Below are 15,880 nucleotides of genomic sequence, written 5' to 3'. Positions count from 1 at the left end.
AGTATACACACGCAATACACGCCCAGGAGCACACGCAATAGACGCACATGCAGTATACACACACGCAATACACGCACATGCAGTATACACACACGCAATACACGCACATGCAGTATACACACGCAATACACGCCCAGGAGCACACGCAATAGACGCACATGCAGTATACGCACACGCAATACACGCACATGCAGTATACGCACACGCAATACACGCACATGCAGTATACGCACACGCAATACACGCACATGCAGTATACGCACACGCAATACACGCACATGCAGTATACGCACACGCAATACACGCCCAGGAGCACACGCAATACACGCACATGCAGTATACGCACACGCAATACACGCCCAGGAGCACACGCAATACACGCCCAGGAATACATGCACATGCAATACATGCCCATGCAGTTCGCGCCCAGGAACACACTCAGCACACGCACATGCAATACACACCCATGCAGTACACGCCCAGGAGCACACGCAATCCCTGTTGGAACCATCAGGTAATTTACACAGTAAAGTAAGTTGAGTGTCTTGTGCTTTATGTTAATCACACTGCTGAGATGGAACATGTACACGTCTTCCAGTGCGCTCCATTCGTGGGAGTGAAGACACATCCATAGCTTATCTCCACTTTTCTGAATCCTCAGTGTTGCACTTCCTCCGTGGTGTGGTTGTCCCTGGCAACCGAGTCTACAACGCCATGCGCTCTGTTAAACCAAGTGTCCAATTGTGCCTTTAATGAAGTGACTCAGTCTCTGTGTTTTGTTGGCTGCTTTTATGTTCTTCAAGAAAAGAGGCAGCAGCAGAAACAGCAAGACCAAACCCATCCCAGCACCACAGGCCAGTTCTCAGGTATTCTGTCTGCTTAAAAGTGACCGGGGGTGATTTTTCCTGAAGCTTTTATTATGCAAATGTGGTTGCATAGTGAGGTGAAAACACCTCCCACGCATAAAACTGGATTGTCACAGTAGACATTACAAATCAAATGAGTTATTTTGATGAGTATCTTGTTTTTTAAGGCCGTAAATGACTTTTCTGTTATTCCAAATGATTTAATATATAAAGATAAACTAAGAAGTCTTTAAAAAGACTTAATTTTTTAAAGCTATGTCACATTGTGAGGTTGTCATGTCTAGAAAAAATCTAAAGCCGGAAGTGTGCTTTAAAACCCAACCCTCAGAAGCCCATCCTGTTACTGGAATTTGTATGTTTTTGAATATATAAATTTGGGCAAAAATGAAAAAGTAGCTCAAATTTGCATTCAGTTTGTCACTTGCAACTGTATTATAAAACTGTGCTAATAGCACCCCCTTGTGGAGAACCTTCAGCCTGCTCAACCTGAGTGAGTGAGATTAAATCATTGACTCTAAGAGAAGCTAGGAGGAGAATATAAAATATACATTATCACGATACACATTGCCTACTAGTCATTGGCTGTTAGTTGATATTAGTCAGGTTATTTTTTTTATTGAGTAATGAAGTTTAATCCTGACAGTCCTGCTTTCAAAAAGGCGTTATTGACTCCTGAGTTAGACATTCTGTAATGTTTTGCAAGCCTTTGGGAGGAGCTTTTCAAGAAATAAAAGGTAATTCATAGATTTGACTAACCAAATATAAGAAATCCATCAAAAGCTGTGCATAACGAAAGCTTCAAACCGCTCAGCGCTCAGGAGAAATCACTCCTCGGCTGCAGAAATAGGACCTTCCACTTCCATCCCATGAACCATCAATCACACCATAATCCAGACTCCTCTCACTCTCAACCAGTTCATCATTGATCATTTTTAATCATTGGTAATTGTGTGAATTGTATGAGGTCTGCGCTGTGATTTGTTGCAAAGGCCTGAAATCACTGGAACCATCATTGACCTACTTCTTCTGCTTTTTAGTGGCAGAAGTGATGTAACCATCGTGCATCTAACATGCAGTGGCGTCCAGTTTTCACTGCTTCAAAGCACATTAAATGTACAAGTTACTTTCAGTGTGAAGGAAAAAAGCAGACTGCTTATCAACCTCGTCAAGCAAATATAATATTGTTTGTGTTTAGTGTCTTCACACTTTCCCTTTACTACTGCTTCCGTTTTTTCTGGAGATTGGCTTCCAGTTCTTCAGAGAAATCTGCAGGGATATTTTATCACACCTCCAGTCTTACTCAAGTCAAAGTTTATTTAATTGGTGCTTTTAATAACAGGTGTTATCACAAAGGAGCCTTACAGAGAAGTCCAGGTCTGAGCCCCCATGAGCGTCAACAGTGGCAAGGAAAACTCCCGAAGAGCAAGAGGAAGAAACCTCGAGAAGAACCAAATCTCAGAAGGGGAACCCATCCTCCTCACTGGATAGCAAACGGCATTAGTACAGGGAGGTTCACTAGAAAGAGGCCCTGAATGTTCTGTAGTAACACCCCTATCTTGTCAGCGTGTCTCTGAATTCTCAGGCGTCCTTTACTCTGGCATTGACGTGTTTAACATTGAGCACAAAAGAGTCTATAAGTTCCGGCTCAGTGTTTGGATCAAATACAAAATCAGCGTTATACTGATGAAGATATAATAGATCGTTCTGAAGACCCGTCTTTCACCAAGTTTCAGCGCGGTCGACAGATTAATCTCCTCTGATGTAATTACACGTTTCCACCAGAGAGGTCTCCAAATCCCCAAATCTTACACAGTGTATCTGTGGATAGAATAGCAAAATGACGATAATAACTCAAGACCTCTGAGGTTCAAGCAAAGCGTTCCACCCTTCTTTGTTCCAGGACAACAGCTAAACGTACCAGGTAGATTCAGAACCTGCAGTGCTGTGAATGGCTTGAGCATGCAGCCTGGTCTCTGTTACTAAAGGGCAGCACACCTCTGTTGGGAATAAGTTCAGGAGGCAGCTCTGACAGCAAAGACTCGCTCAGTCCCCTTCATTTAGCCTGCTCAGAGCTGCAGCGTGTCATCGGCTTTCATACGCCGTATCACAGCTGCAGGCCCACTGTCAGCAGAGGGAGGGACAGGGAGGAAGACGGATAGAAGAAGAGAGCCAAACTGATGAGTCAGTGGGGCCTCTAATCAGTTCAGCTTAAGCTGCCTTTCATCCCCTGTCATTTCATTCATTGACCACATCCGACTCCTCTTCTCACTCGCGATTGGTGAGGATGTCGGAAACGAGACTCCAGGTGTGTGCATGTGTGAGGGTGTTTGTTTTTATACTTTTCCAGGACAACGTATAGGAGCTGAATTTGTGAGTTGTTTTCGTTCTCAGGCCAGTGTGTCCTGAATTTTGGGTTCAGCCTGGAGTTTCTGGGCATCACATCTTCTAACGCATCAAAAAGAGCAAAATCATTTCTTTTTCACTTAATAATCCATTATATATTTCCATTCTGTCATCTCTCATTACCCAGGCTTCATCCACAATACGAGTTTAAATAATTGAGTTGACGGTCAAAAAATGTCTTTTCGTGTCTTTATGTCTCTTTATTTCATCTCTCTCTCTCTCTCTCTCTCTCTCTCACTCTCACTCTCACTCTCACTCTCACTCTCACTCTCTCTCCCTCTCTCTCTCTCTCTCACTCTCTCTCCCTCTCTCTCTCTCTCTCTCTCTCCCTCTTTCTCTCTCCCCCTCTCTCTCTCTCCCCCTCCCTCTCTCTCTCCCTCTCTCCCTCTCTCTCTCCCTCTCTCCCTCTCTCCCTCTCTCCCTCTCTCTCTCTCTCTCTCTCTCTCTCTCTCTCTCTCCCCCTCTCTCTTTCTCCCCCTCTCTCTCTCCCCCTCTCTCCCTCTCGCTCTCTCCCTCTCTGTCTCTCTCTCTCTCCCCCTCTCTCTCTCTCCCCCTCTCTCCCTCCCCCTCTCTCCCTCTCGCTCTCTCCCTCCCTCTCTCCCTCTCTGTCTCTCTCTCGCTCTCTCCCTCCCTCTCTCGCTCTCTCCCTCTATCTCTCTCTCCCTCTATCTCTCTCTCCCTCCCCCTCTCTCTCTCTCTCTCTCTCTCTCAACCCCCCTGTCGCTCTCTCTCCCCCCCCCCCCTCTCTCTCTCTCCCCCTCCCTCTCTCTCTCCCTCTCTCCCTCTCTCTCTCCCTCTCTCCCTCTCTCTCTCTCTCTCTCTCTCTCTCTCTCTCTCTCTCTCTCCCCCTCTCTCTTTCTCCCCCTCTCTCTCTCCCCCTCTCTCCCTCTCGCTCTCTCCCTCTCTGTCTCTCTCTCTCTCCCCCTCTCTCTCTCTCCCCCTCTCTCCCTCCCCCTCTCTCCCTCTCGCTCTCTCCCTCCCTCTCTCCCTCTCTGTCTCTCTCTCGCTCTCTCCCTCCCTCTCTCGCTCTCTCCCTCTATCTCTCTCTCCCTCTATCTCTCTCTCCCTCCCTCTCGCTCTCTCCCCCTCTCACTCTCTCCCCCTCTCGCTCTCTCCCTCTCGCTCTCTCTCTCCCTCTCGCTCTCTCCCTCCCTCTCGCTCTCTCCCTCTCTCTCTCTCTCTCCCTCCCCCCCCCCCTCTCTCCCTCTCTCTCTCGCTCTCTCTCTCTCCCTCCCTCTCTCCCTCTCTCCCCCTCTCTCCCCCTCTCTCTCGCTCTCTCCCTCTCTCTCTCTCTCTCTCCCCTCCCTCTCTCTTGCTCTCTTTCTTTATTTCATCTCTCTCACTCTCTCCCTCTCTCTCTCGCACTCTCCCTCTCTCCCCTCCTTCTCTCTCGCTCTCTCTATTTCATCTCTCTCCCTCTCTCTCTCTCTCCCTCTCTCCATCCCTCTCTCGCTCTCTCCCTCCCTCTCTCTCTCTTGCTCTCCATCCTTCTCTCGCGCTCTCCCTCCCTCTCTCCCTCTTGCTCTCTCTCTTTATTTCATCTCTCTCCCTCCCTCTCTCTCGCTCTCCATCCCTCTCTCTCTCCATTCCTCTCTCTCACTCTCTCTTTATTTCATCTCTCTCTCTCTCTCTCTCTCTCTCTCTCTCTCTCTCTCTCTCTCTCTCTCTCTCTCTCTCTCTTAGGATGGGGTGGAGATGGAGAACAGGAGGAATTTGAGGTGCAAGAATACACCCAGGCTACCTGCACACCAGGAGGAGGAGGTGGGAATGAAATTAAAAGAACACAAACGTTGTTTCTTCAAAGGTTCTTTGTTAAGGAAAATGGTATGTAGAACCATGAACACTCAAAGAACCCTTTGCATGGTATGGACCCTTGGCTCTTTATGGAAGGTTCTGTGTAGCACCAAAAGGTGGTCTTCTGTTGTTATAGGCTTAACAAGCATAACAAATAAGGAATCCTTTACAAAAAGGTTCTATGCAAAACGTTCTCCATAAATCTGAAAAAAAAAAACATTAACCTTAAATCATGCAAAGATTTCTTTGAGTGTTTATGGTTCTGTATAGAACCATTTTCTTTGAAAGAACCATCATTTTTAAGATATAAAACCATGCAATACATAATAAAGTCAAACTGTAAAACTGCATGACCTGTAATGCTGAGGTTTCCAGACGCTTGTCTGAAATGAAACGTCTCCTTTTGATTGATTGTCCATTAAAAGCATCAAGTTGGGGAAAAAGGTTGAGTTAATTAAAAGGGTGAAGTTGAGAGTCAATTAAATTCAGTCTTTTTATATATTTAATTGATTCCTCTCAGGTGTCCCCCGCGCAGGTCGCAAAAAAGTCTCATGACTCCCCGTCCAGCCTGCGGGGGAGGAAGGAGGGGGCGCTGCAGAAAATCGGAGGCTTCCTGCACAGCTCACCCACCTTCCTGGGCAGCAAAGGTACATCAGTCTGACTAGAACGAACTATTCTATTAGTGTAATGGAAAAAGCTTTCTCGGTCCATTAGCATCCGTCCACCTTTCAGTCCTTTCCTGGCCGGATTAATATTCTGAATTTTGAGATGTTTCGTTTAGTTGTCCTCCGCAGGCCGATGTAATAATGACGCATTTACCAGCCTTTTTCTTCCATTTGGTTTGACCTGGTCAGAACTGGCATTCGTTCAGCTGCCAAAAGAGACAGAACAGCCCAGTTTTTACAGAAAAAAATCAAGACTAAGATTAAGCCTACAACATAGTATCAAAATATAAGGCAGGCTTAGCAACTGTTTGCACGTTTGGAGTTGCATGCAACGTAATATCCCACGCAACTTGATCGTTACACGCAGCGATTAAGAAACAGAGTTGCACGCAGCATCTTCAGTTACTCCACTAGTTTATTACCCAATTAGTATTTATTGACACATCATATCATTCTCACTATAAAGCAGTGGTGGACAGTAACTGAGTAACTGAGTAAATGTAATTAGTTTCTGTACTTTAGTATTTTTGGTGTATCTGTACTGAAGTTTCTCCGTTCTGGGCGACTTTCTCCTTTCACTCCACTACATTTCAGAGTCTAATATCCGACTTTTTCCTCCTACATTTTGAGAAATCTGTCGTTCCTTTTGGTTTCTGTGTGTATAAAAACGTAACATGTCAAAACGAAAGAAGCGCAAAGCCAGAGCACCAATCAGGGCCCAGCGGTCACTTTGTTTAGAGCTGGTTTTGACCTGTTGGTCATACCGACCCGGTGCAGCACGCGGTTCAACGTCAGCGCAGCAGCGTAAAACTTTGGGAGAGTCTGTTCAACACAAATGATGAACTAACCTAACTTTGTGTAAATAGAGCTCAATATAGAAATATGTCCACATATGCAGTCGAGACTGACGCGGCTTTTTTCTGAATTTCTACAAACACCAGTTCATTTTATAGTAAATGAGTTTGGGCTGGTTTATGTTTATGAACAGACGCCTACAGATCAACATAGTAAAGGAGCTCATCTGTGATCCTGAGTTTAAAGCCAGTTTTTATTCAACTTAAACTTGGAACTAAGTTGAATTAAGTTAATTAAAGTTTTAGTACTTTTACTTTATACTTAAGTACATTTGAAGATAAATACTTAGTACTTTTACTCAAGTGGAGGTCTAAAGGGAGGAACCTCTACTTTTACAGGAGTAATATTTACCTTGGGGGTCTCGACTTTAACTCAAGTACAGAATTTGTGGACGTCCACCACTGCTTTAAAGAGTCATCAGATAGGTTCACTACAGGTTTATCAAGGAGTGAATGTCTGTCTCCTTTTCTGTCGTATTTATAATTTCAATCCCTAAAGAATCTGAATCTCTGAATCTGAATCGTTGCGTAAATTGAGTGGACAACGAAAACACAACTGGATGAGCGAGAAATCCGACTGGCACCCTCTGCATTAAAAGCTAGGTTAGGTCAGGCCTGGACAACCCAAATGTTAAGAAGAGGCATTTTGTCCTTACAACAAAAATGAATCCAGCTTGGAGGTTTTAAACACTGTGTCCACTCACTGTCCACTCTGTTAGACACTCCTACCTTGTCGGTCCACCTTGTAGATGTAAAGTCAGAGACGACAGCTCATCTGCTGCTGCACAGTTGTGTTGGTCATCCTCTAGGTGGTCATAATGTTATGCCTGACCGGTGTATCTTCAGCTTTAAGCATTTTATTACCGTCTTGGGCAAAAACCTCTTTGAAATAAAAAAAAATATATAAAATATGAATAAAATGAATATTTATGCTTGATTTTTTTTTTTAGATTTTTTAAACAACTGTTATGTAAGACAACAGGAAAAGATGATTATGCTGCATATTTTTATGCTGTAAATTGTACCTAGAGAAATGTAAAGGTCATAGCCGTAGCTTTCTGCCACTGTAAGGAGTTTTCCTCCTCATTAGGGAGCTTCTCCATAAAGGTCATGAGAACATCTGGACCTCTACCCTCTGCCATTTATAGACCATAGGAGATTGAATGTGCGAGACACAAAGCAGCAGAGGCAGGAATTCTGCTTCAGAGACGTTGAGACCGTTGTCCGGCATGTTCAGATGGGACAACTGGGAAAAATCCATAGCATGACCTTCGAAAGAAAAAGGGATAATTGAGATAAATCTGGTCTGTAAATCGTTACAATCACACACAGCAGTTGTACCCCTGAGGCTCTCCTGAGAATCTTTTAAACTGAGGAGTTTTCAAAGGGCCCTGTTCTAATGCACACCTACCTTACCCTACCGTACCTTTGGGATCGGAAAACTGGAACTGTGCTTCCATCAGCTGTCAGTCCAGTACAGAAAGTTCCGGTTTATTTTTCTCTCTTTCTTTCATTATTGGTGCAGCGTGATCCCCTCTGTCTTTGAGAACTCTGAAGTTGCAGCTGAAGTTATTGTCATTTTAAGACTTTAGAGGACACTATACATCTTTTAAAGTCTTGACAGATGCAAAAAGACTGGTTATCTCATGCTGTCTAACCGGTTTCAGCATTTTTTTTTCTTTGTTTTTTCTTTGGCCAACTGGAATGTTGGGGATACTCTGCCATTTGCACTGACACAATAAGCAGGAGGTAAACATGTTTAAGTGAGGCTCATGGATTTAAAATGTGATTAGTTTGGTATTTTATAGAGTTTTAAATGGACAGAAACTCCATGCTCATTCTTCAGACTCGGCTCATTAAAAAGCTTTTCTCCTCATGTGACTTTTCACCGTTTTCCTGATGTATTTTCTTCTTTTCAGAAGTTCTCTGGTTGTTGCAGGAGTCCGTTCAGATTGAGTCGTTGACCAGTTTACATTACTAGATCACACTCGGAGTCAGACCAACTCTGTTCAGACTCAAAAATTTGCAGACTAGAGCCAACCAGCACAGACTCGGCCAGACTGAAAAGTCTTTATGAATATAGACGTTTTTTATGAGTGCACCAAGTGCAGTTTACGGTGGTGTTTTAGGGCCTGATAATAAAAATAGTAGACTTCAGGAAAAAAGTCATGATATTTTGAGAAAAAAGTTATATTGGTAAAAACATGTAATATTTGGAGGATAAAGTGGACTAACTGTAGGAGGGCTGACTGTGGGGGGGCTGCCATAACGTGTTGGGGTCTCGGTTGCTGCACTGGCGCCGGAGCTCCACTCCCCCCCCGTCTCTCTGTGGATCAGTTTGATCTTCATCCTCACCGTCTGTGAAACTTCATGCCCTCTTTGAATGGGGGGAGATGAAGCCCCCGATAGCCGTGTAGACCACCCTGCCTGAGATTCTCCTTCAACAGCACAGACAGGCGGTTTCCTCCGAGTCCGTCCGGCTCTTTATTCTAGATAAACAGTTTCCTGCTCGGCCGTTTCAGCCGGTTCTTACACTGATACCAGGCTGGTGCTGATGAGCAGGAGAGACGGGGAGGCTGAGTGTTTCTTTATGGGGGGAATCGATATGAAACTGCAGCTCCACCAACTCAACGCCCCTCATTCAACACCAGGAGGCGCTGCTTCACTTCGCAAAGCCTTTGGCCACAATATTGCAAACTTTCCTGGTATTAATGCCACTTTAATGTCGTAATTCTGCGAGTTCTTATTTCTCAAAATATTCCTTTATTCTCGAAATATTATGATTTTTATTTTTATTAACAGTGGCCCTAAAACGCCGTTGTCATCATATCATGTTGGTCATTGAACGCTTTAGATTTGTGCTATTATAGTGGGACAAAATGACCAAAAATAGACAATTAAATTGTGAATCACTGATGTTATGACTGTTTTTTCTGCCTCTCAGGCAGGAGACGTAATAGCGTTTGTGTCTTTTTCACATGGAACAGTAAAGCATTAACTTCAGCTGCAACTGTCAGCAAAGACGGGGGAACGTGTTGGGAAAATGAACCAGAACTAGAACCATAAGTTCTGTTGGTTCCTGTCTGCATCAGTTCTTATTTCTAAACGTACAAGTCTCATTTAAAAGGCTCAGATTTACAGCCACTGGGACTCCCAGAGTTGTTCATGCTAATGATGTCGTTAATCAGTAAAGATACCGGCAGCTGTGTTTTTCTATCCGTGCTATTGATTGGCTATTACAGGCTTCCTTAGTTTTCCTGCTTCACCTCATTCTCTTTTATTCTGTACTGTCCTTTACTGTGTAGCTAAGAAGATCATGGGCTTGATGAGTGGGAAATCTCCAGACGAGGGGGGCTCCTTGAGTCTTAAACGCCACAAAAGAAAACTCTACAGGCCCAATATCTCCTCTCCTATGGACATACCAGCTCACCAGGTATGCCTGCAGTTCATACGCAGCATTTCATTGCCACGTTTCACCGCGGATACAAACCATCGCATATTCTTAAAATGTATGAGAGAGTTTTCGTACAGCATGCAGATTTTCGCAGGCCTTTCAGCGTTTTCCTGGAAGCTATTTCTCCAGTGATGACTAGTATAGAGCATTATGTTCCAGGGCCATTGAGCCTTTGTGCCACTCAGATTGTTGATCTTAATCTTGCTCAGAGCCTTCTGGCTTGGGATTCTATACCTTAGAGCCGAGGCTGGCATGCAGTCCAATTACACTGCTCTGTGTAAATACTTCAAGCCTGATTGTACCAGATGGGTTCATAAAACTACCGTTCTTTTCATTTAATAATATAATTAATAATAATTGTTGTGCTCTTCATATTTGATAATGACAGCTGCCCTGTATATTGTATGGACATTTTCTGATGACTGGACTAATAGAGGTGATTCGAAATGGCTTGAAATAGAGTCTCTTTACATTGACATACAGTACTGTGCAAAACTCGGAGACCAACCTTCATTTATTTAATTCGGTTAAAACCATCATTAAGTATACGTTACTCTTTTTCAGATGTTTCTAGGAAGTTAGGTATAAGGTAATGCAAGAGGAGGAAGCGGAAAGTCAGAGGAAAATTGGATTTTCAAAACTGGATTTAAAATATGATTAGAAGACGTAGATGCAATGGGACACCTAACAAGTGTGGAAGACCTGACAGACCACCAAAAAATCAAAATCCAAAGATGTTTCTTCCTTCCTTCCACTGTGAGAAAACAAAGCTATGGGTCTGAAAGGATGTGTAGGTCAAGGTAGGTTAAGAAGACGTTCCTGCGAAAATGTTTAATTCAGACATCGAACGTTTTCTCAGAACAGTGGACTGGCCGCCCCATTCCAGACCTCAACATCACTGAACTACTGAGGCCCAGTCCCATTTCACCCCTCACCCCTACCACTGAGCCCTTACCCTCTGTTCTGTGTGTTCACGTCTAGGGGTGGGTGTCCTGATTCATGTTGAGATAGAGGGGTGGGGTGAAGTGTTGGGGCTACATGACCCTCCAAACGGAGGTTTTTCAGAGACTCCAAACAGAAAAACCGGCGAGACGGAGAACAAGAGACCAAAGAAACCCCCAAATGTGAGAATTTTCTCTGTTAAAAAATCACGATCACCACCGTTTTATCTTAGTTTAATGTGGTTTCAGTGGATTTTGGTCGTTTTTCTTCATAACAAGCATAAAAATCACTAATATCATGCTAATGTCTGGGTAGCTATCTAGCTAACTTTCCCGTTCCACCTTAAATAGTCCAGCAGTTTTGACGCCTGAAGCTCCAGAATGAAACTGCTTCTCCATTTAAGGTGGAACGGGAAAATTCTAACAAGAATCTGGAGAATCTCTGACTTCAGCTTCACATCACTGAAGAATTAGGGGGGGTGATAATAAATAACTGCCCCCCTCTTTGAAGGCGTCTGATCCCTAAATGTAACTAAAGCCCAGCAGTGAGGAGCTGAACTCTGAGCTCAGGACTGTCTTTTCTCTAAGCTATTGATAACTAGCAAAGATACTTTCTCTAGATTGACAAAGCACTTCTTGTAAGTCGCTCTGGATAAGAGCATCTGCTAAATGCTGTAAATGTAAATGAACTTTCCCCTCCTCTGCTGTCCCTGCAGACGGGCCGGGTCGCCTACAGAGCGGCGGTTAGGAGTTGCAGATTTCTCTGAAAAAACCAAAAGCACGTCTCCCAAAAAGAGTGCTCGTTGTCATGAAGGCAAAGAGTGTTTATTTTAAGAATAACTTAATGGGTGTTTTGACTGGAGTTAAATAATAAAGTTAATGACATTTTCTCTCGTATAAAGTTACCATTCTAGAGGTAGAAGGCTGTGTGTTTATGTTTGTTAGTAAAAGTGTTTTTTTTTTTTTTCCCCTTTGTTTTTGGGAGCAGTGCTGCGGCTTCTTGGCTCCGTTGTTAATGCGATACGTCGTAGAGTTTCTCGGTCAGTCAAAACCATTTCCCTGTCAAATACATTTTCTCTGTCGTTCAGAAATAATTGCCACCCTAAAGAGGCAGCCTCGTCACTGATTGAAATTCGAAGCCTGTCTGGTTCTGGGAGAAGTCCAGAATGGAGGCTGAGTAGGTTCCCACAATCTGCAGTCAATGCACTGCAAACCCGGAACGTGTCCGAAGTGGCCAGTGATGAGCACAATGAGCCGGCTTTTACAGGGAAGGCTGCCCTGCTTCTTGGAAAGCCATTAACCACTTTTTGATCAAAATCTACTGGAAAACTAGACAATTTATTCCAAAAACAGGCTTGTAATCACTTCGGAACAGGCGGTGTAGGGTGAAAACTTTCCTCTAAACACAAACTCATCCCGAGGGCTGAAAATAGCGCTGATGAGTCAGTGTTATTTTCTTTGTCTTCTTTGAGGCCCGGATTTAGATTCATGGGTTATTTTTCATGTTATTTTTGCGAAATGTTTTTTCTTAAGGCACTTCAGTAGCAGCTTTTACTGACGTTTGCCTGTGTCTTCATTGAAACTAAGGTGAGGATTCTGTGTCAGCGTTTGAGGCTCTTTCAGTTTTTTTAATAATTTTTTTTTTTTTTAAACAGCAGCTCTGCTGTTTATGTTCGTCCAGCCCTGTTAGTGAGCCTCACGTTGCAACCACTGTCCCCTTTTTCCTCAGGCAGTTTTTCCTTGTTAGGCATATGCTGTCATGATTTGTGACATCGTTCCACTTGACACTATATAAATTTTTCACTGTTTCTGTGACTGACACATGGGCAGTTTGCAGCTCCTGCTATCGGACCACTTTTACGACCTGTTAAGTGACTCACGCTGCTTTAGTGAACCACATCATAAAACCATAAAAAGACTTAAATGCCTTTTATAGCAACACGTGTTAGTAATGACTTTTAATAGAACTTTTTTGGGTCGATTCATATTTAATTGTTGCATAAATAGAGAAGGAAGGCCCAAATCCGGTACTGGGTATGGGCGAAAGAGTGAATCTGATCCAGTCCCGTCGCAAATCCAGCCCGAAATCAGTTTTTTTGACATGGTGTCGTTCTTCCATCGTCTTAAGCGCTACTGGAGATGGACTTGTTTTTACCTGGACCTGTAACTACTGACGAGACTTGTGACTTTAATCCGATGTCTGTAGTTCTTACAAGTCAGCTAAGTAAGAATTCCGGAGCTTCTTTAATTCGTCGAACCTGGAAATCCCTTACTAATAACAAAACCGCTTCAAAACCTCCTCGATCATAACAAATTACAGACTTTTTAGCAACTAGAAGATGCAGAAATGGATCTTAGCAGCAGGACAGAAAAATGTGTGTACACTATCTGGCCAAAAGTATGTGGACATCTGACCATCTCACCTATATGCGCTTGTTTGGGCATCAAATTCCAAACCCATGGGCATTAATATAGGGTTCTCAACACCCCAGCACTCCCTCATCCGCCTTGCTTTTTGTGGCTACTCCACTCTTCTGGGAAAGCTTTCCACAAAGAAAGCCGTGTAGCCACTGATTGTTCTTCATCTTATCTAATAAGGAGAGGGTTTAGCAACAGAAGCTGCCCCTTCAGATGAGCAAACACGCAATAATCAGAGCGACGTTATGTGGACAGGCTTAGCATCTTGTTTATGAGGTTTTCTAGAAAACATTATGAAAAAAATACCTTTTCAGCACCTGTTTTACACCTGAAACATATCAAGCGTTGTGAGAATGTCAAGTACTGGGGCTCTCCGTTTTTGCCGTATGACTCAGCCTTAATAGTGTTAATAATCAGGACATGTGACTTTCACGTTGTACTAACCTTCTATGTTAAATTTTCCAGCTCACTAGACAAATCCACTCCACAAATATATCGCTGTTTTTGGAAAAGAAAACCTCGTATCTCCAAAATTGCGACTTTACAGGAGAAGGAAAAAACCTACTTTACTTTTAATGGAAGTCAATGGAACCAGGATTTTTTCCAGGTCATTTTGGGCCGTTTCGTTTTGTCCATTCATCTAGAAATTTACACACAATGTAAAGAGCAATAGGCATTTTTAAATTATGTCAAAAACTGAAAAACGCAACAAAAAAACAGATACGAGGTTTTCCTCCGACAACAGCGATATACAAGCATACACAGTGCTGCTCATGTAATTTGCTCTCACTCACACACCAAGTATTATGAGAAACATTCTCTCAAGTATATTATTTTATCTGGTTGTCAACTCGTTTCTGCAGGTAATGCTAGATGAACACCTCGCAAAATATAAATGATACAGGAAAAAGTGCGAAAGTCAGAGACCAACCTTCATTTGGTAAATTTCCAGTTAAAATAGCTTTGCGTTGTTCATTCAAATGAAAATAAGTTTCAAAATAGTTTACAAAACTTGAATTGATGAAACAAAAGATATAGAGAAAACGGGAATCCTTACTAACTAGGTAAAATCTGGTAGACCACCAAAACTTCACCATCTTAACAACAGTACAACACTGTCCATCCTTCCACTGTGAGAAGACACCTCAACATTAGTCTGAAAGGATGTGTAGCTGTCACGAAGCCCTTACTGAGAACAGAAAATAGACAAAAGAGAAGAAAACTTGCAAATGAAACACAGAACCTGCAGGTGGTTCCAGGATAATGGACCCAGAGTCCAGACCTCCATGTCATTGAATGTGTTTGGGGTTATTTGGCTTGTGAAAAGCAGAAAATGCAACCAAATTCTAAGACTGAACTTTGGAGCTGTGGAAAATTATCCCTGCAGATTTCTTCGAAAGACCGGAAGCCAGTCTTGTTGCTGAAGTAGCACGATGCATACTTGCTTTTGCATTTTCTTACTTCTGTCTTTTATCCTTCGTTAGTTTTGCTAACATCATGACTATTGATTTTCCCTCTGGAAAACAAAAGTAAAACCATAATATCTTTCTTGCAGATCATTAGTCAAGATGCAGAGGAGAAGGAGAGCGACCACCTCATCATTAAGAAGCGCCTACGGACCAGAACTCCGAAGTAATAGTAGCTGGTGTGGAATGGGAATGTCCGACAATGTATAATCACTATAACCTTTTTTTTTTCTTTAAAATGAAGTATCAATCCTTTTTTTAATTAATTGCACTTTTTATCTTTTTTGCACACATTTATCCATATTTTAGTTTATGCTGTATTAAATTGTATCTCGTGTAACCGTCCAGCAATGTAAAATACTGTTATGACTTTCTGTTGTAGATCACAAATCAGACTTTTTCTTAAGTTATAATGAGGTAGATTTTTTTTGCTGCTAAAAGTGCACAGTGGGATTTAGCTGTAGGGCTCAACATCAACACTACTTCATATTTCAGTCTCTGCTGTGTTTACTACTGTATCTCAAGCAGCCCACCATATGAACATGCTGTCAAGCAAATAAATGTAAAATAGCACTGATGTCCGTTGGACTTTACTCATTTATATTTGTTTTGATCCATGTGCGCTGATACGCCCCTTACCATGGCAGACCCTGGCTTTTGAACTTTATGCTGGTAACACTCTGGATCAGGGGTATTTAATTAAAACTCAGTAAGGTTCAGTCAAAGAAAATTTCCTCAAGCGAAGGTCCAGAACATCATAATGTCTAATTTGCATCGTGCCATATACTGTTTACTGAAGTAGCCGAGTAGGAATATCAGCATCTCATACAGTCGACAACTGAATATCAGATCAAATAAAGTCCAGTTCAGTCAGATTTCAACAACATTTACTGAATATCAGATCAAATAAAGTCCAGTTCGGTCAGATTTCACCAACATTTACTGAATATCAGATCAAATGAAGTCCAGTTCAGTCAGATTTCAACAACATTTACTGAATATCAGATCAAATAAAGCCC

The 15,880-nt window shown here is 42.8% G+C and overlaps 1 protein-coding gene across 2 annotated transcripts in view; it reads left to right on the top strand.

The window, feature by feature from the left end:
* The window catches only part of kif20ba (kinesin family member 20Ba), a 48,701-nt gene extending 33,269 nt beyond the window's left edge, over window positions 1–15,432 (top strand). The window contains exons 31-35 of one of the 2 annotated variants that reach the window (XM_037541749.1): window positions 804–866; window positions 4,953–5,030; window positions 5,584–5,710; window positions 9,888–10,015; window positions 14,951–15,432. In XM_037541749.1, coding sequence (XP_037397646.1) covers window positions 804–866; window positions 4,953–5,030; window positions 5,584–5,710; window positions 9,888–10,015; window positions 14,951–15,031 — 477 coding nt within the window. In that variant the 3' untranslated portion in view covers window positions 15,032–15,432. The remainder of the gene's footprint in view (window positions 1–803; window positions 867–4,952; window positions 5,031–5,583; window positions 5,711–9,887; window positions 10,016–14,950) is intronic. The other variant, XM_037541750.1, reaches the window with a different exon arrangement.
* Window positions 15,433–15,880: the final 448 nt, after the last annotated feature.

Source organism: Pygocentrus nattereri, chromosome 10, assembly GCF_015220715.1.
Source record: "Pygocentrus nattereri isolate fPygNat1 chromosome 10, fPygNat1.pri, whole genome shotgun sequence".
Lineage (NCBI taxonomy): Eukaryota > Metazoa > Chordata > Actinopteri > Characiformes > Serrasalmidae > Pygocentrus > Pygocentrus nattereri.
This window is presented reverse-complemented; position numbering and strand designations above follow the sequence as displayed.